General features: G+C 47.1%; 6 protein-coding genes across 10 annotated transcripts; 4 read left to right on the top strand and 2 right to left on the bottom strand.

The window, feature by feature from the left end:
* On the top strand, positions 1 to 2,484 carry LOC105700910 (cytochrome P450 302a1, mitochondrial). The gene is made up of 8 exons (XM_012427179.2): positions 1 to 524; positions 641 to 881; positions 974 to 1,149; positions 1,248 to 1,452; positions 1,524 to 1,680; positions 1,756 to 2,004; positions 2,082 to 2,288; positions 2,366 to 2,484. The coding sequence occupies exons 1-8, from the start codon at positions 368 to 370 to the stop codon at positions 2,471 to 2,473; spliced, it is 1,500 nt and encodes a 499-aa protein (XP_012282602.1). The 5' UTR covers positions 1 to 367; the 3' UTR covers positions 2,474 to 2,484.
* Positions 2,485 to 2,521: 37 nt separating this feature from the next.
* On the bottom strand, positions 2,522 to 4,421 carry LOC105700908 (26S proteasome regulatory subunit 7). Its single transcript, XM_012427175.1, has 6 exons — positions 4,228 to 4,421; positions 4,112 to 4,149; positions 3,517 to 3,999; positions 3,273 to 3,437; positions 3,038 to 3,204; positions 2,522 to 2,963 (listed from the first exon to the last, which is right to left on the bottom strand). The coding sequence occupies exons 1-6, from the start codon at positions 4,298 to 4,300 to the stop codon at positions 2,585 to 2,587; spliced, it is 1,305 nt and encodes a 434-aa protein (XP_012282598.1). The 5' UTR covers positions 4,301 to 4,421; the 3' UTR covers positions 2,522 to 2,584.
* A 197-nt stretch (positions 4,422 to 4,618) lies between these two features.
* On the top strand, positions 4,619 to 7,538 carry LOC105700906 (brahma-associated protein of 60 kDa). 5 transcript variants are annotated; one of them, XM_012427172.2, is made up of 7 exons: positions 4,619 to 4,715; positions 5,064 to 5,188; positions 5,266 to 5,441; positions 5,718 to 6,063; positions 6,135 to 6,332; positions 6,411 to 6,669; positions 6,739 to 7,538. In XM_012427172.2, the coding sequence occupies exons 2-7, from the start codon at positions 5,075 to 5,077 to the stop codon at positions 7,143 to 7,145; spliced, it is 1,500 nt and encodes a 499-aa protein (XP_012282595.1). In that variant the 5' UTR covers positions 4,619 to 4,715; positions 5,064 to 5,074; the 3' UTR covers positions 7,146 to 7,538. The 5 variants fall into 5 exon arrangements, with proteins under 5 accessions (XP_012282595.1, XP_012282597.1, XP_012282593.1 ...); XM_012427174.2 differs by having other exon boundaries at positions 5,254 to 5,441; positions 5,733 to 6,063; XM_012427170.2 differs by having other exon boundaries at positions 5,254 to 5,441.
* A 79-nt stretch (positions 7,539 to 7,617) lies between these two features.
* LOC105700905 (dnaJ homolog subfamily C member 16) lies at positions 7,618 to 13,013 on the bottom strand. Its single transcript, XM_012427169.1, has 12 exons — positions 12,180 to 13,013; positions 12,050 to 12,116; positions 11,789 to 11,979; positions 11,432 to 11,712; positions 11,160 to 11,350; positions 10,737 to 11,068; positions 10,361 to 10,664; positions 10,141 to 10,289; positions 9,842 to 10,066; positions 9,566 to 9,779; positions 9,375 to 9,482; positions 7,618 to 9,299 (listed from the first exon to the last, which is right to left on the bottom strand). The coding sequence occupies exons 1-12, from the start codon at positions 12,488 to 12,490 to the stop codon at positions 9,174 to 9,176; spliced, it is 2,499 nt and encodes an 832-aa protein (XP_012282592.1). The 5' UTR covers positions 12,491 to 13,013; the 3' UTR covers positions 7,618 to 9,173.
* A 1,162-nt stretch (positions 13,014 to 14,175) lies between these two features.
* On the top strand, positions 14,176 to 16,312 carry LOC105700750. Its single transcript, XM_023434353.1, has 4 exons — positions 14,176 to 14,294; positions 14,365 to 14,548; positions 14,651 to 15,007; positions 15,075 to 16,312. Exons 1-4 carry the CDS (start codon positions 14,236 to 14,238, stop codon positions 15,456 to 15,458), a joined length of 984 nt encoding a protein of 327 aa, XP_023290121.1. The 5' UTR covers positions 14,176 to 14,235; the 3' UTR covers positions 15,459 to 16,312.
* Positions 16,313 to 16,483: 171 nt separating this feature from the next.
* On the top strand, positions 16,484 to 20,029 carry LOC105700791. The gene is made up of 10 exons (XM_012426955.1): positions 16,484 to 16,553; positions 17,653 to 17,778; positions 18,073 to 18,177; positions 18,257 to 18,400; positions 18,471 to 18,653; positions 18,729 to 18,867; positions 18,941 to 19,062; positions 19,125 to 19,354; positions 19,430 to 19,600; positions 19,668 to 20,029. Exons 1-10 carry the CDS (start codon positions 16,505 to 16,507, stop codon positions 19,944 to 19,946), a joined length of 1,548 nt encoding a protein of 515 aa, XP_012282378.1. The 5' UTR covers positions 16,484 to 16,504; the 3' UTR covers positions 19,947 to 20,029.
* The last annotated feature ends 16 nt before the right edge of the window (positions 20,030 to 20,045 follow it).

The raw sequence follows: 20,045 nt of genomic DNA, 5'->3' as shown, positions 1-20,045 counted from the left end.
GATACTTTGAGGCCTTCCGAGTGGACCTTCCTATCTTCCTCGAGCGATCGGATTCTGCCAGTTGGTGCTTTGAAATTCTATCGGTGTCAGCCTCGGGGACCATGAATAATTCTCTCCCCGGACCGCGAAGATGGACAGGAGACAAAGGGAGAGAGAGAGAAGGTGGAACTGGTGGTAGGGACGAGCGAGAAAAGAGTGGGGAAAGACCGGAGTCTTCGGGTCCAGACCTCTTGATGATCTTCGTCTCCGTTTCCCCGTGTTCAGTGACTTCCTCGTTTCCCATCGTTCCTCGACATCCTGAGGAATACTCCGAGGTAAAGGGAAGTATCTATCCGGCGATCGCATGGAAATCAATTAAGAAAAAAAAATGTACTTGCGAGTTGGGAAGTGCAGAGAACTCCCGAAGACGCTTCGGTGGACGTCTTCGAGTTCTTCGACGAATAATATCCAGGATTTCCGCGACATCCCTGGACCAAAATCCCTGCCTGTTATCGGGACGCTGTACAAGTATCTTCCCCTTATCGGTGAGCTTTCGAGATATTCCTTTATAAGCGATTTTTAATTTTCATCCGTAGCTAAAATCCATGAAAAATTAAGATTAAAAATTGTACACGTCACCGTGATTTTCTTCCATTTTTAGGGGAGTACAGCTTCAAAAAGCTGCACAAAGTCGGCGCGAAGAAGCTGGCTCGTTATGGTCCATTGGTGAGGGAAGAAATGGTGCCTGGCGTGAACATTTTGTGGGTTTTCCACCCTGATGACATTTTCGAAGTCTTCCGCGCGGAAGGGAGATCTCATCCCGAGAGGAGAAGTCACCTGGCGCTCTTGAAATACAGAGGAGACCGACCGGAAGTCTACAACAACGGAGGTCTACTGCCTACGTAATAGAGTCAAGCCTGAAAAGGGTTAACCGCTCGTCTGATTTTTTTTATTATTTATTCTACGATTCCTCTTCAACTTCTTTCTCTTCCAGAAACGGAACAGAGTGGTGGCGACTTCGTCGGGAATTCCAAAAAGCCCTCAGCAAGCCACAGAGTGTCCTCAACTACTTGGAAGACACCGACGCAATGATCGAGGAATTCGTCGACCTCTGCGCAACCGGAGACCACGAAGACGTCTTGCCGCTGCTCTCTCGACTCTTCCTGGAACGTAATTCAAGATCGATATGACATTTTCGACCTCTCCAAAAGAGATAAAAAATGTTTCGCCTCCATAGGAATTTATCCAGCTATTTTTTTACGGCCCAGTGACGAGTCTGGTGGCGTTCGACGTGAAAATGAAGAGCTTCTCGAAGGAGGAGATGCAGAGGAACTCTCGGAGCTCCAGATTAATCGACGCTGCTCTCACGACGAACACTGCGATCCTGAAGCTGGACAACGGGCTTCGTCTCTGGCGATTCTTCGACACGCCTTTGTACCGGAAGTTGTGCAGAGCTCAGGCTTACATGGAGGAGTGAGCGGAATTTTTCTTCCCCGTCAATTTTTAATAATATAAATTGTCAAAAAGAAAAAACGTTCTTCAAGGGTCGCCTTAGACATGGTGTCGAGGAAGCTCGAAAGTCAGGACTCGGCAGAAGCTGAAAAGGAATCCCTCCTTGAGGTGTACTTGAAGAACCCGAACCTGGACCGGAAGGACGTGGTAGGGATGGCTTGCGACATGCTCCTCGCAGGAATAGACACGGTGCGTGTAAATAAATTCCAGGTTCACTCGTATTCTACGAGGTAATTATTTATTTAATTATCAATCCATTTCCAGACGACTTACAGTACCGCCTTCGCGTTGTACCACCTGGCGAGGAACCCCAGAGCTCAGGATACTCTCCACGAGGAAGCCGCAAATTTGCTGAAGGACGAAAATGCCCCGATAGACTCCACGGTCTTGAGGAGGGCGAATTTCGCGAAAGCCGTGATGAAGGAGACCTTCCGATTAAATCCAATCTCCGTGGGAGTTGGGCGAGTCCTGCAGAAGGACGCGGTTCTTCGGAAGTACCGCGTGCCTAAAGGAGTGAGCTGCTTCACGTTAACAAATTAATTTTAACGAATAATTCATATTTTCTACCCGTTTATTCCCTTCAATTCTAGACGGTGATCGTCACTCAGAATCAGGTGGCCTGCCGTTTGCCGGAATATTTTCCGGATCCGGATTCCTTCTTGCCGGAAAGGTGGCTTCGAGAGGAGACGAAGAGTCGCGTCGCTCATCCTTATTTGGTCCTACCCTTTGGCCATGGTCCTAGATCCTGCATAGCGAGGCGATTGGCCGAGCAGAACATGCAAGTTCTCTTGCTGAGGGTAAAGGAATTCCCATAAATTGGGCTCCTTGCAAAGATGCGTGCCTTGAATATTTTTTTAATCACTTGGTTCTTCAGGTGTGCCGGAAGCTGCGGTTCTCCTGGAGAGGAGGAGACCTCGACTCGCAGTCCTTGCTGATCAACAAGCCGGACGCGCCGATAAAACTGGAGTTTTCTCGTCGTTAAAGCGCTTAAATAGTCTCCATTTAAATTAGTATTCAGGATCCACGACGGTCTCTGTAAAATCCTTTTATTGTTCCTCAACGACAATGCAAACAGCGGCGATTAAAGATGAGATTAATTGTAAGTCATGTATTTCGGGGTGGCGGAGAACTTGGCATAGGACTTGATGACCTTGTTCACGGCCTCGAGGAAGTCCTTCTCGGTGGCGACCTTGCGGCGAGCTCGAATGGCGAACATTCCGGCTTCGGTACAGACGGAGCGGATTTCCGCACCGGTGCTGTTCGGGCAGAGTCGAGCCAAGAGCTCGAACCTGATGTCTCGTTCGACGCTCATCGAACGAGCGTGAATCTTGAAAATATGCGTGCGGCCTTCCAGATCTGGAAGACCGAATTCGACTTTGCGGTCCAGACGACCTGGTCGCATCAAGGCAGGGTCCAGAGTGTCCGGTCGATTCGTCGCCATCAGGACCTTGATGTTGCCCCTCGGGTCGAATCTGTACCAGTCATTTTAATTAGCATTGTACTAATTTTATTGCAGGAATTAGGTCTGCAATAGTTCAAACCGTACCCATCGAGCTGGTTGATCAGCTCGAGCATCGTTCGCTGCACTTCGTTGTCCCCTCCAGCACCATCGTCAAATCTGGCTCCTCCGATGGCATCAATTTCATCAAAGAATATCAAGCATGCCTTCTTACTGCGGGCCATCTCAAAGAGCTCTCTTACCATGCGTGCTCCCTAGGAAATCATTGGAAATTTAAATACTTCTTTTTGGAGGTAATTAATTTTTTTAAGATATATCGTACCTCTCCAACGTATTTCTGCACTAATTCCGAGCCAATAACGCGAATGAAGCAAGCGTCCGTCCTGTTTGCTACTGCTCGAGCACAGAGGGTCTTTCCTGTACCCGGAGGGCCGAATAATAGTACACCCTTGGGTGGCTCGATCCCAAGATTTACAAACTTCTCGGGCTAGAGAATGGAAAAGATTGGAATAAGTTACTCACACTGTTGTAAAGCAGTACCATACCTAATAGCCTATAACACTTACGTGTAACAAGGGAGTCTCAACAACTTCCCGCAGTTTTTCAATTTGTTCCTTACACCCACCTACATCGCTGTACGTAACATCAGGTTTTTCCTCAACTTGCATCATGGTAACCGTTGGATCAATTTTTGGTGGTAAGGGAATATGAATCTGATACTTGTTACGGTCCACCCCAACCCGCATGCCTTCCTCAATATCTGTGGGTGCCACAGAATCTGCCAAATCGACAACAAACTTAGCAAACTGCTTCACGTTTATAATGTACTTGGGACCATCTGAATCGGCATTAATTATCTTCGTGCAACGTGCAACTTGCAAAGGTTGTTCATTTTGCAGTGTCTGCTTATCCGCGGCCAAGTCCCACAGTGCGGGAGGTGCCAAACCCGTGTCGGACTCTTTGATACCCGTCAATTCGTTCACTCTCTTTATTATAGTCTGTATATCATCCTCAACACCCTTAATACTTTTTGAGTATTGACCTTGACACTAAAATAAAGAATTACCCTTCTTTAAAAAAAATCTATGTACATTAAACAGATACAGTACTTATTTTGTATCAATATGAAATATACTAAAAAAATATGACATTCCAACATACATAGGTTTTCAGCAACAAAATATCTCCCTCATCGAGAGCTGAAAAGCAGAGAAAGGATTTTTCAACAGAAATTCTTGAGAAGTGCAAAAATTGCAGCATACAAAATATAACCTTACATTTTATTTCCTTTTCCTCCTTCTCTTCCTCAGGTTTCACCTTCCGCATATCATCTCCTAAATGGTCCGGCATTTTCACTGTTGATCTATACCCTGATTGAATAAAGAACTCTAAGTGAGGTTAGAAGTACTCACGAATTACAAGCGAAATTTGACGGATGCCAATGTAACCATGGAGTATAAAAAACAGTTGGAGCAGGCGCTACTCGGATTTAAGAATTAAAGTTGTCAGCGCTCCGTATAGTAATCGGTAACTCATGGAACTACCGAGAAAAATTTAATAATCATAACCTGCCTTGCCCATCACTGATAATTCGAGCTTCCAGTTAAATCCGTTTAAAAACGCTCGACGGCCGCGAGTGGATTTTTCTCCAAAGTGGTAACCCTGATACGCAACGCAAGGCGTTACAAAGCCCGGATTACATTTTTAATAGTCTTACGTGTTAATAGATGTTGTGAAAGCGTTATAAGTCCTCCCGACGATTCCCGTAAGTCGACCAAAGCGTTTTTCCCTCCATTAAGCTGAAGGCGCTATCAAGTGGCTTCGAATTAGCACCGACTTGAAATCGCCGGGCAAGTGTTTCCCTCGAGATTTCGGAGCGGCTCCGATTTTTACTTTGCACGATTTCGAACGCTGCGCCGCCGATTTCGAATCAGTTGTTCAGTAAACAATGTAGTGAAACTCGCGGGATTTTTTCGTTGACGAGAGTGTATGAAAACGGAGTGATTCAGGTTATGTTCGCTAACCTATTTGTCAATGTGCTACGTTTGAGGATATGCAAAGAGGTACTTCTAGTTTCTTTGAAAGCTTGTTCAACTTGCGTTTTAATATTCAGGGTCTGCAAAAATGGCACAGCGGTTTCCTGTGCCTAATGCAGGAAGCAATGGCCCTCCACCGCAGCGTTATCCACCACCATCCGTTCCACCCAACCTGAGACAATATTCTGGACCAAACTTTCCGGTATGTTGATTTGTTTCCGTGCTGCGAATCACGTGTGCTTTATTATGGGGATTGACACGTGGTAGCTTTTGTATCAGATACAGCAGAGGTCAGGATTTACACCACCTCCGCAAATGGGCACTGGTGGTCCAGGGCCTGGAGGAATGATGAGACCGAGTCAGCCATACTCGAACCTACGACAGGGCCCAATGCCGACTCCACCTGGTGGAAAAAGGAGCGCGGATCAGCGCATACCAATGTCGCAACAAAAGCCGTAAGATCTCATCCATGTCATAATATTTTTCAATATTAATTGTTTAATTTGCACTCACTCATTTCTAGAATTTGAGAAATGCATCAGTACATAATTTCACTTATTTTTGAACATTTGGCTTAGTCTGATAATTTTTATCGTAATCGTAACCTCACCCTGTGAGGGAATTTTGATACTTGGCAAAGAATCATGAATCACAGCCCATCGAACACCCAAAGCACGCTTCCAAATTGATTTTAATTTCTCAATCTATGATTTTCGCGATAACTCATCTAGGTATTTTTGGAACAGTGATTTTTCACATTCCACATCGAAGAAGAAGAAGAAGCTGGCTGATAAAATATTGCCACAGAAAGTTCGCGATCTAGTACCAGAATCGCAAGCGTACATGGACCTGCTGGCATTTGAGCGAAAGCTAGACGCAACGATAATGCGGAAGCGCCTCGATATTCAGGAAGCTTTAAAGCGTCCCATGAAACAGAAACGGAAATTGAGAATATTTATCTCGAATACGTTTTACCCAGCTAAGGAGGCTGGCGAAGGGGAAGAAGGGTCCGTTGCCTCTTGGGAACTTAGGGTTGAGGGAAGACTCTTGGATGACACCAAGAACGATCCAAACAAGGTATTGCAGTGGAATAAAAAAATTCGCTAGTCGTTATGACAAGTACGATATTTATGCAATTTTCTACATAGGTCAAGAGGAAATTCTCCTCGTTTTTCAAAAGTCTAGTCATAGAACTGGACAAGGATCTATATGGGCCTGACAATCACTTGGTGGAGTGGCATCGCACTTTGACAACGCAAGAGACTGATGGGTTTCAAGTTAAGAGACCTGGTGATAAAAACGTTCGGTGCACCATTCTGCTGCTTCTTGATTATCAACCACTGCAGGTAATTAGATCGTTCTTTTTTTTTTCAAACTAATAAATTTAGTCAATCGGTTAGATAGTACTAAATGTATTAAATTAGTTTAAGCTAGATCCCAGACTGGCTCGGTTGCTCGGAGTTCACACACAAACCAGACCGGTCATAATATCAGCACTATGGCAGTTCATAAAGACGCATAAGCTGCAAGACAGCCACGAGAGAGAGTTCATTAACTGTGACAAATATTTGGAACAAATATTCGCATGTCCAAGGATGAAGTTCGCAGAGATTCCGCAGAGGTTGAATCCACTTCTTCATCCTCCAGACCCTATCGTCATCAACCATGTCATCAGCGTAGAAGGTTTGCATGGTTTGTAAAATTTTTTATCACTATATATTAGGGAGGTATAATTTATTTTTGCGTAATTAGGCACAGAAACGAAGCAGACTGCTTGCTACGACATAGACGTGGAGGTTGACGACACGCTGAAGACTCAGATGAACAATTTCCTGCTGTCGACTGCGAGCCAACAAGAAATCCAGAGTCTGGACAACAAGATCCACGAGACCGTCGAAACGATCAACCAGTTGAAGACCAATCGCGAGTTCTTCCTGAGTTTTGCCAAGGACCCGCAGCAGTTCATCAACAAGTGGATCATATCGCAGACAAGAGACCTGAAGACTATGACCGATGTGGTTGGGAATCCTGAGGAAGAGCGCAGGGCTGAGTTCTATTACCAACCCTGGGCTCAGGAAGCAGTGTGTCGATATTTCTACACGAAGGTCCAGCAAAAGAGAGCGGAACTTGAGCAAGCCCTTGGGATTCGTAATTCCTAAGCTCTGGAGGAATTCCCTATGGAACTCATCACGGTCAGTGGTGAGATTTGGGAGCTTCTCTAATCGAATCTCCCTTGTTTCGACGATGTACTTTTATATCTTTATCGAATGGTAACTCTCGTGTGTAACAGATCGATACTCCTGGCTCGAAACGACTTGTATAGTATATCGCAATTAAGAGCACGTAAAAAAAATCGTGACGAACCTTTAATTCCATCCTGTCAACCTCCACGGAGTGGTGAAGTTGCAAAAGGCGACGATTATTTATTTACACGGTTAATTAATTTCATTGTCACCATTACCGATGTACTGGGCAGATCGAAGTCTTTCTTGGACGTGATATTGCCTGAAGCCCCTATCTCTTAGTGCAGGAAATAAAGTGTTCCAACGTAACCTTAGCGAAGTCGATCCCGGAGACCCCTTCCTCATACGGCGATGAAAACGAATCCAGGGATAGTAAAAACCATGGATGGTATGTAATTTCACATTCTATTTATCAATTGTTCGGAATCGGTAATCACCTGTATAATAATATCCATGCTACAGTATTCGCCACGCAGTCACCTCGAAGCCACGCTCGACCTCACGCGCCTCGGGTTCCTTCTCGGAGAGGATAAGTATATACATAAAAAAAATTTGCGATACTCACTGTCTTCGCATTTAATCCTATACATTTTTCTCGTGTAATTTACAGGGAGAACTCATGCTTCGTCTGAAATCCAACGTGCGCGTTGCTTTCCAAAGAGGTGGAATCATGCTCTTCTCCGGAGCGTTACCCTGCGAGGTTATGATCTCCTCCGAACACTCAGCTGCAACGTTGCTCGCCGAGGACTCGCGGAAAACACGTCCCCTAATCATCAGCAATTTTTCATACGGCATATTTAGTGCAATAATAACGAAGTGGAATGAAAGAGGCATCGTTTAAATCCCTTTCGTCGAAGCCGCACACCGTTTACGCACGTGTTACTCGTCTTTCCCTCTCAACCCGTTACATCTCAGGTAAAGATTGTCAAAACGTCTTAAAGCTTCGCGAAAGATACTCGGAACTACGTATCCTCGTGCAATAAGCAAGAGGTTTCAACATCTGAATATATATATATGTATATAACAATCGTCGTAAACTTAGCAAATTGTAAAACAGTGCTTAGACAGTAGTTAAAGGTAGCGATCGCTCGGCACCAACGTGTACTCTTTGGTACGCTTTCTGTAGATCATTTTTGGGTACACGTTGGCGCGGAGTGTACCGACGGTTAAAAGGTTTTGGACACTTGAATGGCAATGATATACACATATAGAGAGAGAGAAAGACCTAAAAGAAACAAGCGACAGATTATAGGGTTCCTATTTAGAAATGATCAAGAGTGCACCGCGGGATGCCAGGTGACATTAGAGTTAATCGATAAATAGTTCAGGTAGGGGTCTCTTTGGAGGCCTCGGGGCTGCAACTCTGGCAACGTTAATAAATCATTTATAAATAAAATTATACATCAGGTCGCGGAGGTATGTACTCATAAGCCGAGAGGAAGAAGGTACCGTAAGCTGCGGAGGCAGTAATATAAAGTAACAAACCTACGACCTTCGAAATAGGAATTGTCGTAATGTGCGAGGACATTGTATCGAATCGTCTGTACAAGAGGTACTAATTAAATGTACATACGAATAAGACCTGCCAAAGAGAACGTTTAAAAACGAATGACATGTAACGTCCGCATCGATATAGACTAGTCCTTGGTTAAATGGTAACTAAAGGATACGACCAGATCGGGTTCCTTGAATTCTCTTTAGCAGCGCTTAAAAAGGTCCTCTAGAAATTCACTTAACTATACAGGCCTATACAAGAAATATTAATTACGTTCATAAACATTAATTAATATGCGGTAATGAATATGTTTGTCTTTATGCAGGCTCTGACCTGGGTCTTCGGATCAACGGGTAGAAATTCCGATAGCGATTCACAGCTCGCTCTGACTAGACTCAAGACAATGTTTCCGTTTAAAAGGCATTACCAGAACGGGGCTTAGCCCTCCTTTACTTGGCAGTGAAGTCGGGCCAGTAATTTATGTAGTAACGATGAGTTGAACCCTCAAACAGTCTGTCTAGCCACATGGACAGTCCATCCAAGAGGTTTTCGTGGTACAGAACGTCGTTCTCGCCCTGCAAATCACGATTTAAAATTAATTACCGTTAAATTTAACTTGAAAAGGACGAATTTGTCATTCTCGGACATACCTCATCTTGAGACAGCTCTGAATCGCTGGAACTGTCGAAACCAATGAACGCTCCGGCTTCGGCGTCATCTGACCGTCGACTTAGCCTCTTGGCCAGTCTTTCTATTTGCTGAATAATCAAATAGGATAGGTAGAATGGCGTTCGTTAATTTATGAAACTACTCTATTGCACCCTTCTCCTTTCACTCTCACCTTGGATCCTTTTCCCTTGTTGCACTCGGGGTGCTTTGCATGGTACATGCAGAAGTATTTACGGTGACCATTTAGGGATAAAACTGTCCCCACGCAATTCTTAGCATTAATGTTCAGCTCTCGCTGGTCAGGCAAGCTCAGTGACAAAAGTTTCTTGTACCAGTCAAGACCTCGTTCCAGTGACATGTGTCCGAACATCAAGGTCTTATTTTTCCTAATCAATCAAATGTGACGTTTAAGGTCAGAAGTCATTCGAGGTTTACTCGAGGAACTCACCTATAAGGCCACACGGCTCTGTGAAAAGCTGGCAGTAACTTCAGCCTACTCTGAACATCGACGAGCAATATGATCGTTCGACAGCCAGGCTTCAAAAGTTTCACAAGACCATTGTACTTCTCAGCTCGAAGTTCGTGTAACCTCAGCTGTGGTTGACAGGGCAGTGACTTTAGATTCTCCTTGCACTGAGCTCTCTTGGCCTGTACGCTTGCTTCCTCTAACTTTCTGCAACATCGATACTCAAAGTCACATTTGAATAAGACATACGAGTAACTAAAACTATGCTCGATCCAACTTACAATAAATACGACATTCCATAACCAGCAGCTCCGATTAACATTAAAGTAGCTATTACCGATATCAACGGTAAGAGTTGTTCTTTGGTAAGACTGTCGGAAATATAATCCACAGCCAGCAGTGCTCTGCCGATAAGTCTGTCTACAGCACCCTTTATAAATATTTAACGTTTACTATACGATATAATTTTTCTGTTCTCTAGGAAAGGGAAAATTGACTAACCTGTGCATGTTCGTCAGCCAGCTCTCCCACCTCCGCAGCATAGGGCAAGGCCTCGGAGACACGCAACAGTCTCTGGATAGTTTGCTCCAGGTTTCGACGAGTCTCGTTCCACTGGTTCTCATCTTGAGTAGCTTCGATCCAGCCAGTAGGTAACCATTCATATTTTAAATGATTCGCATCGCGCCTCCAAATAATTACGATGTGCAATAATGGCTCCAAAGGACTGCCTTCTCCCCCTGACAAGGCAGACACGAATGCTGGCTGCGTCTCCTTGAAGACATATGTATACCTCACCCGTTCGGTGCTGTATAATGTGACACAGAATTTAATTTCGTTCAATGATCACGTTTCCTTCTTTAGGAAATTATTCCATTACCTGTAAGGCGACACCAAAGCAGCTTGTCGAAACTTGTGCCTTGCTAAATCATGAACTGGACTGTTTTGCGAAATCAGAATGGCACATAGGCGTTTCTGTGGTCGCTGCCACTCGGGTGGGCAGACCGTATCCAGCATTGCCTGGTTCGACAGTCTTGGCAACATCAGGAACTTGTTATTCGCAATCACATTGTGCATTGTCTCACTAGGTATGTCCTTCATACTGACAGAAGCCATTGGCTTCTCAGAGTTCTCATTGAACAGCAACAACGTATCCAGGTCCCCGGATATTTTGTATTTCGTCGCGATGGCTTCGGTCTCGGCCTTTCCAACCTGTAGAAATAATACGAGAAGAATCTCCAGATTGCTTGCAACAATCTCTGGAAATATCGTAGACTCATTCGAATAGCTTTGGGACAATTACGTGAACAAAACCAAACGCCACTCGATCCCTGTGGTGGAAAGCTGTCAACAAGTACCGTAACCTCGCAGAGTCTCTCTTCTCGAATATCAAACCGCGAACCCTGTTGTCAACCCAGCCAGAGAGAAAGCTCTCTACGTTGTCATTGTTGACATTGTGGATTAACTTGTATGGAAATCTACTCCTTAAAAATTCTGCAAATAAAGACAGGACGTAAGGGAGCTGAGATCGAAGCCTCGCATGCTGCCAATTTCCTGGGGAGTTTTTTGGCTCACCTACAACTTTTTGGACACTAAACAAAGACTCTCTGTAAATGTTAGTCCGTCCGTCCAACGTGACGGCGAGGCAAGGTGGTGAATGCATTCCCAATCTTCTCGCTAGAGCTGGCTCTCGCTCGGCGTGAACCGTCACCAGACCTACGCCGAGTGGTTCCAGTTCTTCCATCAGGCGACGCCAAATAGGCTCCACTTGGATGCACGCGAAACACCAGTCGGAATATAGTAGAATTAAATGCGGCGTGCGGTAACTCTTTGGCACTATCACGTTCTCAAAGGCTCTGCAAGAATGACTCGACGTTACATTCCAACTTTGAACATTGTTAAGCAAATTCACGAAGTTATTAAAAATCGCACCGATACGTGATGCTCATTTTGTGAAAAAAGGTGTTGTCTCGGCTTTGGTAGTGAAACTTGAAGTTCCCGAACAGATCTTCTAGTGGATCTGGCGTATTAAAGTAAGCACTGTCCTTTCTCTGCCTCGGCATTCCTTCTTCCGTTATTCCGTGATTATCAAACTTTCTTCTCCTCTCAGGATCCGTCAAAAGCTGCCGACACCCACTTATTAATATATGAACTTAGAGAATGCTTTCTAAAATAATGCATTGTTCTCCTCACCTCGTACGCCCTCGTGATCTCAACAAATTTATTCTCGGCCGCCGGATGATCAGTTTTGTCAGGATGCCTAAATGAAAGCAGAGTTTATAGAAGCTTATCCATGTCTCTGCATAAAATCCTTTGGTCTTACCATTCTTTAACAAGGTTCTTATAAGCCTTCCTGATCTCTTGCAGAGTCGCGTGCCTGGATACTCCCAAAACTTCATAAGGATTTCCCAACGGTTCTCCGGCATGACTGGAGGACAGCAATTGAAAAAGAACGAGCAAGGTGGCGAGGAGCACGGAGATGCTCCTGGATGGAGCGAAACTTTTGAAACTTCCTCCAGCATTTTGGCATCTCTCGCCGATGGGGCCCAGAGCCATCGGAAGGTCGAGCGATGACGTTAAATTAGTTAAGATGCCAGAGTTGACGCAGCGTTTGAGGGGCCGATCACCGAGCATCTCGAGTCTACGTCGAGAATACAATTTGGAAGCAAAGGCTCTCTCGGGAAAAGGGTTCTCGCAGCTCAGAAACCAGAAACGCGTCTCTCCACACAACAGAGCTCTCCAAAGCTGTTTCTGTCTCCGTCAAAGTGTTTCGACTCCTCGAAAGGCAGCCGATGCTCCATGGCATATCCTTAACCCTCGCCTCGGGGAGAGAGAGGGCGTTTTCTGAAAAACTCAGAAACCCTTTAGGCGTCAAGGAGAAGTCGAATACTTTGTCATTTCTCAGCTGAGGTTATCGGCGCTCCTCTTGTTCCGAAGTGGTGGCTGTACCAAAATAGACCGCGACAGCACGGGCACTATTATTATCAACGGGCCCGCGAGTCCGCGAGGGTCTCCCTCCAGTTGGATCCCCGCTCGAGAACCCGACTCGATCGACGGACTCGGCGCGCTTCACGCTCGCCGCTGTTTCTCGAAGAATTTCATCGGGAAATCAATTAAATCACGGGAACGCTGGCTCTATCTTTGTCTCTCTCTGCGTGAAAACGGTACCTCCCTCGGTTGCCGCCAGGAGCGGTGCGCAACGGGCGCGGCCCGCGCGATTAATTAGAACGACAACGTAATTTAAGTATCGAGCATAGTTTTCCCAACGAACGCCAGTGCCGCCCTGTCAAGCCGTTCCGACTTTCCATTGGTCGACGGCTGGACCCGTTCCCGAACCAGCCAATCACAGAGCGTCTAGGGTCACGTGGTCCCGTACGGTGCCACCTATGCGCGCACCTCTGAACTCAGTAACGCAACAGCTAAAGCTACTTTACCATCCTTGGCCCGGCACCCTTCTTTTAAATGGTTTTAAATCCCGATTGAAAAAAGAAAATACTATTACCCTAAGAAATATTCCATTAAAATCCTCCTCTTTAGTGGCGCGTCATTCGGGATCGTATGTCGTTGATTAAATTAATTCGTGGAGTTAAAGAAATGGGAAATTCCAATGGATCGCTCGACATAAACAGGACGGCAGGCATCCCTCGGGGCACGATGTCTCCGCATGGCGCAGAATCCCGCGAGCCCCTTTCCACCCCTTTCTCCGTGTGGGAAAACGAACGGCCTGCGCGATGGCAGTCCCCCGGAGAAGAGGGTAGGATGGCGCGAGGGTGCAGGGCATCCGGTGGAGCCGCACTCGGCCTGCTGACGCTGCTCGTCGACCAAGTAAGACCGGACCCAGCCCATCGCTCGCGCCCACGAAGGACGCCTCCTGACATTCGCGCTTCCATAAAGGGCTCGGCCCGTCCCTCGAGGTGCCAGGCGTTCCCTTAATGCGTCGCGACGGGAGTCGATCGATACGAGATTCGGCCCTCGCCGGACTCCGGGCGATCGAGTAGTTCGGTGCGAGTAAGTTCCCGGCGAGAGCTCCGACGACGAGGCATTCTCGGCTCGCCACTTGCGATCATCCGAGCCGACGTAAAAACGTTCCTGAGAGAGAGAAAAAGAGGGGGACGACGTTGCTAGCCTCGTAGAGTCCCTTAGGACGTAGCGTTGGTAGGGACCTCCGGGTCCGCCACTGTCCGACGATTTTTCACCTCCTAATCGCTCCTCTTTCCTCTGTCCAGGTCGCCTCCGAGTTCTGCAATGGAGGGCACGTGTAAGTACCCGATGCTCTTCCTCTCATTTTTATTTCTTTGATTTCCTGGGACCTCGTTCTCGTCCCCAGATGCTCTCCGCCGAAAGAGTGCTGCTACCTGGGTTGCTGTTACGTGTACCAGATGGGCACCCCGGTCGCCGAGATGTTTACTATCCTGATCTGGACCTACTGGTACCTATGGTTCGTGCTCTGGAGATTCCGGTAGGCCGAACGAATTCCGGATCGCGGATTTAAATATTCCGGTCCTCAGGGTAGCCGTGCTGGCGGCCTTGGCCATCGCAGCGGCCTTCGGCTGTTGGCTGTGGAAACGTCGCTGCTCCAATTCCAGCGACGACGGCCCCTCCGACAGGGGATCCACCAGGACTTGTTACTATCCACCCCTCTACAGCCGGTGCAGCTCATTCGTGCAGACTCTTCCCCCGCCGTATAACGAGGTAAATAAAACAGGGGGACCGTTCCCTGAACTTCCTAAAGATGGATTTTAATTTTCTAAAATATAACCGCATCGTGTAAAATTTAATTTTACCTTTATCCAGGTCACCGCCAAGCCGGATCTCTACCCCCTGGTGATCGGGTATGAGGAGGGAATCGGCAAGGGCTCGTCGGGCTTCGTCATGCGGTACTTCAGGTCCCTGTCCCACGCCAGCACCCTGGACTCCCTCAGCTCCAGCTTCATGTGCAACGTCGTCAACGAGGCCAACACCATAATTCCTCCTCCGTACTCCTGCGGCGACAGCGTCGACGAGCTGTCCATCGCGGGCTGCGGCAGGAACGAGAACGTCAACGGCAGTTCCGTCGTGTCACTGGCGAACCACCGGACGACCTCGGACGTGTCGAGTCTGGCCGCTCAATCTCCGTGTTCACCACCTAGAGCCACCAGCCCTACGATAGAGGTAGCCAGGCCGATAATCGGGAGTAGACCTAGGATTCGAAGCTCTAACGCGTCCTCGTTTCTTCTAGCTACGAGAACTCCTGGACAAGATCCAGCAGCTTCCTCAGCTACCGATCCACCAGCACGCCCTCAGCCCCAGCGGATCGACGCAGAGACCCCTCAGTCCTGGGGATTTTGGGTCCTTCAGGACGAGGATGACCCGTGGGAAGATGTACGTGCCGCTGGGTCTTCCAAACTCCAGGAGCAAGACGAGAGGGTGGACTTCCCGCAGCGCGCCGACCACCCCCTCGGGCACCGTGCCAATATTCATGCCTGGCCAGAGCAGGAGGCCCTCCGAGGGTGAGGGAAACGATCAGCAAGGCGTCCCTCTGCTCTCCGAGCAGGACGAAACGGAACCTACCCACGGCGTCCCGCTACTCCCTGAACAGGACGAAGGTCCTCGACAGACATGACCGGCCAACCTCAACGTGTCGTCGCGGGACGCGCCCAGGCGATGACTCTCTGGCGACGACAGCCACCTCGCTCGCTCCGGCGGCCCTTGCGTATCTAGTCCCTGGGATCTCCAGGAGCCTAAGCCGAGGATGGCGTTATTTTTCGTATCGAGGGTCTATGGGCAGACGAAGGGGGCTCCGTGACGAGAAGCGTATCGAGATCCAGAGATGGGACGAGGCGAGGGTTTCGCATGTTTCGCAATTTTTTCGACTCGTCGCGTCGCTGGCTCAGGTTCCCGGATGGACCGTTTAGATGATAGTCTCTTCCTCGATGTTCTAGGCCTGGACCTCTGAGGGTCCTTACGTATCGCACCTCGGACACACATCGAATCTTATCTAATATCGTTAATCTAGTCTCGATAAGTCGGTCCACGCAACCGAGTCCTTCCGTAGGTCGTCGAGCCTCGCCTCGACTCTTCGAGCAGGCGCTCCGAGATAGACAGGTCCAGATTGCGCACCAGCGACACGGTTTCCATCCAATCAGCCACCCAGCAGCTACGTTCACCTTAAGGTTTATCGAAGACAATATGTACGAGGGTTGCACGAATTAAATGAGTAGTCTAAGGGCGGACTCGGAGCTCGATGCGGAGTGGGCATTCGCGAATGCTCCCTGGGTATCTAGGAAACCAGGTAGGATGGATTCTTTGCGTCATGGCACATTAAATCTACACTTATCCGTAGACCGCGGTAGATCACTCGTTCAAGATAGGCTCAACGATCTCGATCCAGTACGAACAAGTAACGAAACAGTCGCAGCCACGCCACGACGTACCGTCGCACTCGCACGTGTACACGCGTTATGTATCGACATGTATTTTTTTATGGAGTCTAAAATATAAATAAAAATCCAAGCTTTTATGACCATTCCTTCGCCGACCGTTCGGCGCCTATTTTGCGGTGCAGGTACGTTTGAATTTGCCGCGCTTCACCGCCGCGCCTATATAAAGAGCGCGCACGCGGCGGGAGGCGTCAGTTCGAAAGTGCGAGCCGAAGGGAGCGGACGTAACATGAGGCCTGCCGAGCAAGTCCCGTTTCTCACTTTACTTCTTATTTCAGGTAAGTTGGGAAGAGGGTAAAGGCTGGTCAAAGAAAAGGATCGCGGCGGGATGGAATCGCTTCACTTCTTCGCCCCGAACTTCACCTCCAGAAATATCCTTCTCCTGTCAATGACACGTCCTGTAAATGACCATTAATAATTTCTGCGACCGTTTGCGTAGTTCTTATTTCCGATTGCACGAGAACACCGGAAGTTTCACTTCCTCCGGATTTTTCTGCGCGAAAGTTCACGGCGGTTTCACCGCGTGAGATTTGTCTATACGAGCGGGAGGCTGCCGTTCATCGAAATTGGACGATGGAACGGTACTTTCACGTTGCCTTAAGCCGAGGGATTTTTAAAGATCACTTAGCTGCATCGAGAAAGTCTCTAAAGGAGATCTTTCCACCGACTGTGCTCTTCGAGGCCGTGACCGCCGCGCCGAGAAAAAGGGTCGGCACTCTTGACCTCGTAAATTCGACTTTTCCGTGCAAGCGATGCGAGATACGAAAAATCACCCCTTACAAAAGTTGTTCTCGACACCTTGCACTACATCTTTCGCTGGAGGAATTTTTTTGTATCCGGCATCGTTAAGGCAGAAAAATTCGAAGAAAGGAGCGGCGCGTACTCGGCAAGTCCTCCGCGCTCTGGCGGATCCAGTGTCGCACTTTCTTCCGATATTTTTCTTCGGAACATTCAACGAGAATTAACGATATTCTTTTTTTTTTTCGAAGAGAGAGCTCACACCCAACGGTGTGTAGAGAGTGTCAAAGACGGAGAAAGCTCCGACTTGTACCAGTTTGGCCGAACTGTCCCTTTTGCGGATCGGATGCCAACGGCGAGTCGATCGAACCTCGTTGTATAATATCCTCATCGATGCAATGAAAAGACCGAACCGTTCAATTAAACCATAAATTACCGGCGAAGAGTGCGATTCGCCCTCGTGCATTTATAAACATCAATGTTAATTACAAGCCCCGGATCCTTCGTGATCGATTTTTTGGCTCCGGTACTTTGTGTACTCTTTTTCTTTCTTTTTTCTCTGAGGCCATTACTAAAATCTCTCGCGAGGATATTTCGATCCTGGGTGAAAGGATTAATTATTGACTTCCTCCTTTTCAGGGTCGGTCCTGACACGAGGGAAAACGACGAATTGCATCGACAACGGGAAATTTTATCGCAACCCGAGAACGCCGACTCGCAGCGTTTGGTCACCTACGGAGTGCGCCAAGTACTACTTGTGTCTGGGTAAGACTCTTTTCCTTCGATTGCGAAATCTGCAGTCTCAATTTGTCGCGGGGTTTGCGCCATCCCGGAGCGATTCTCCGGGCAATGGCACGATAATTTGTGGACAAACGAAGGAATTACGCATTGCGTACACGCGTGACCATTAGGAGAGAGCGAGAGGACTTCGGAGCGGAATTGAGAAAGAAACGTGGCTAGTTTGTAAGAGAAATAGCAGGTATTACAGAATTGCGATTCATGTAAAAAGATCTGTCGCGACGCTGGTAAATCTTAATATTAATTCTTATTCCTCTCCAGATGACGAGGTGTTCGAGTTCAAGTGTTCCGAAGGGCTTCTGTTCGATGTCTCCAGACAGATTTGCGACTTCAAGGCGAACGTGGAGAATTGTGACGTGATCTCAGGTACGAGGAAATTTATATGCCGTTGCCGAGGGTTAATGCTGGTCGCAGGAGATTATGAATGGACCGAAGTATTTTTCAGAGAAGCAGCCTTCGAAACCTTTGCTCGAGAGTGAGGACTGCGAAGATGGGGAGTTGGCTTGCGGAGATGCTACCTGTCTCCCTGGGCATTATTTCTGCGATGGGAGTCCAGACTGCTCCGATGGCTCCGACGAAGGATGGTGTGGTATGCAAAACTCTACCTGTGGATCGAATATGTGATTACTGGTAATTGAACTATGCGCCCATGTACGTAGACCTTCATCACGATCCAAATGCTGCGACCCCATGTGATCCAAAAAGGTGTCAACCACCAGATTGCTGGTGCTCTGCAGATGGCACAGAGGTTCCAGGAAATTTGTCTTCGACGTCTGTACCTCAGATGATGGCCATCAGCTTTGACGATGCCATCAATGCTGAGAATTTTGACGTCTACCTGAGTAAGTTCGATATCGAGGAAGCAGATGTGCCGATTTATGATCGGTAGATGCCGTTTAATCGACACTTCACTTTAGAGTTGTTCACGGAGAACAGGAAGAACCCGAATGGGTGTCCCATCCGAGGAACCTTTTTTGTCAGTCATCAGTACACCAATTACAGAGACGTACAGTACCTCTGGAATGCTGGACACGAAATTGCTGTTCACTCTGTGACGTGAGTTTATTTTTATCGGATGCAAATGTTACGTTAACAGTTATTGTGACCACGCTTACTTCTCTTTGCGAAGCCATCGTGGCCCACAAGAGTGGTGGTCCAGGAATGCTACGATAGAGGACTGGTTCGATGAAATGGTCGGCGTGGCAAACATCATAAATAAATATGCAGGAGTTCGGATAAAAGATATCAAAGGTAACGCAAGTTAGATTATTGAGAATAAAAAATCGGCAGGTAAAATTTTCAATTACTTTCAGGTTTGAGAGCTCCTTTCCTTCAGATGGGCTGGAATCGACAGTTTTTAATGATGACAGAGTTTGGTTTCCTATTCGATGCATCTATGATAGCACCGTTCTCCGATCCTCCATTGTGGCCGTATACTTTAGACTTCAGATCTCCACATCGATGTGTCAGCAAAGAGCAGCTCTGCCCATCGAGAGCGTATCCGGGTATCTGGGAGATTCCTGTGAATCAATTTCTCTCAGGGGTAATCAATGAAATATTTTGCAGAGTACGTATGAGATTCGTCTTTAGCTGAGACTTATTTCAATATCTGCTCCAGGAATATGTGTGTACTTCAGTGGACTCTTGCTCCGTGAACTTGTCTGGCGAAGAAGTTTACAAAATGTTAATGTTGAATTTTAAGAGGCACTATTTAAGTAATCGTGCCCCCATGAGTCTTCGTTTGCATTCCGCATGGCTGCAGAATCCTACATACTTGTATGCATTCGCTGTAAGTTTTTTATTTTTACAGTTGATAAATTTTATTACTGGGATTTATATTTAACTAATTTATATAGAAATTCCTGGATGATATTCTGCGTCTGCCAGATGTGTACTTTGCGACACATTATCAGATCATAGAATGGATGCAAAAGCCAACTCCGATAATGCAGCTTCATTCGTTCAAGCCGTGGCACTGTGAGAAGCAGCATTTCGAACCTTATGAACTTGCTTGTGACTTGCCAAGTACGTGCAAGCTGCCAAGCAGAGTGCTGAAGTCTGATAGATATTTACATACGTGTTTCGAGTGTCCGAAACAGTATCCATGGTTACGAAATGAATTTGGCTTAGATTAGACTCCGATAGCTTTATAACGTAGAGTTGATTGTTACCAACTTGTGATTTTATATTTTTTTACCATGGTACAAACTTGAGGATGCTTTTCATATCACTCT

This window comes from Orussus abietinus, unplaced genomic scaffold (genome assembly GCF_000612105.2).
Source record: "Orussus abietinus isolate OABI.00-Male unplaced genomic scaffold, Oabi_2.0 scaffold9, whole genome shotgun sequence".
In the NCBI taxonomy this organism is placed as follows: Eukaryota; Metazoa; Arthropoda; class Insecta; order Hymenoptera; family Orussidae; genus Orussus; species Orussus abietinus.
This window is presented reverse-complemented; position numbering and strand designations above follow the sequence as displayed.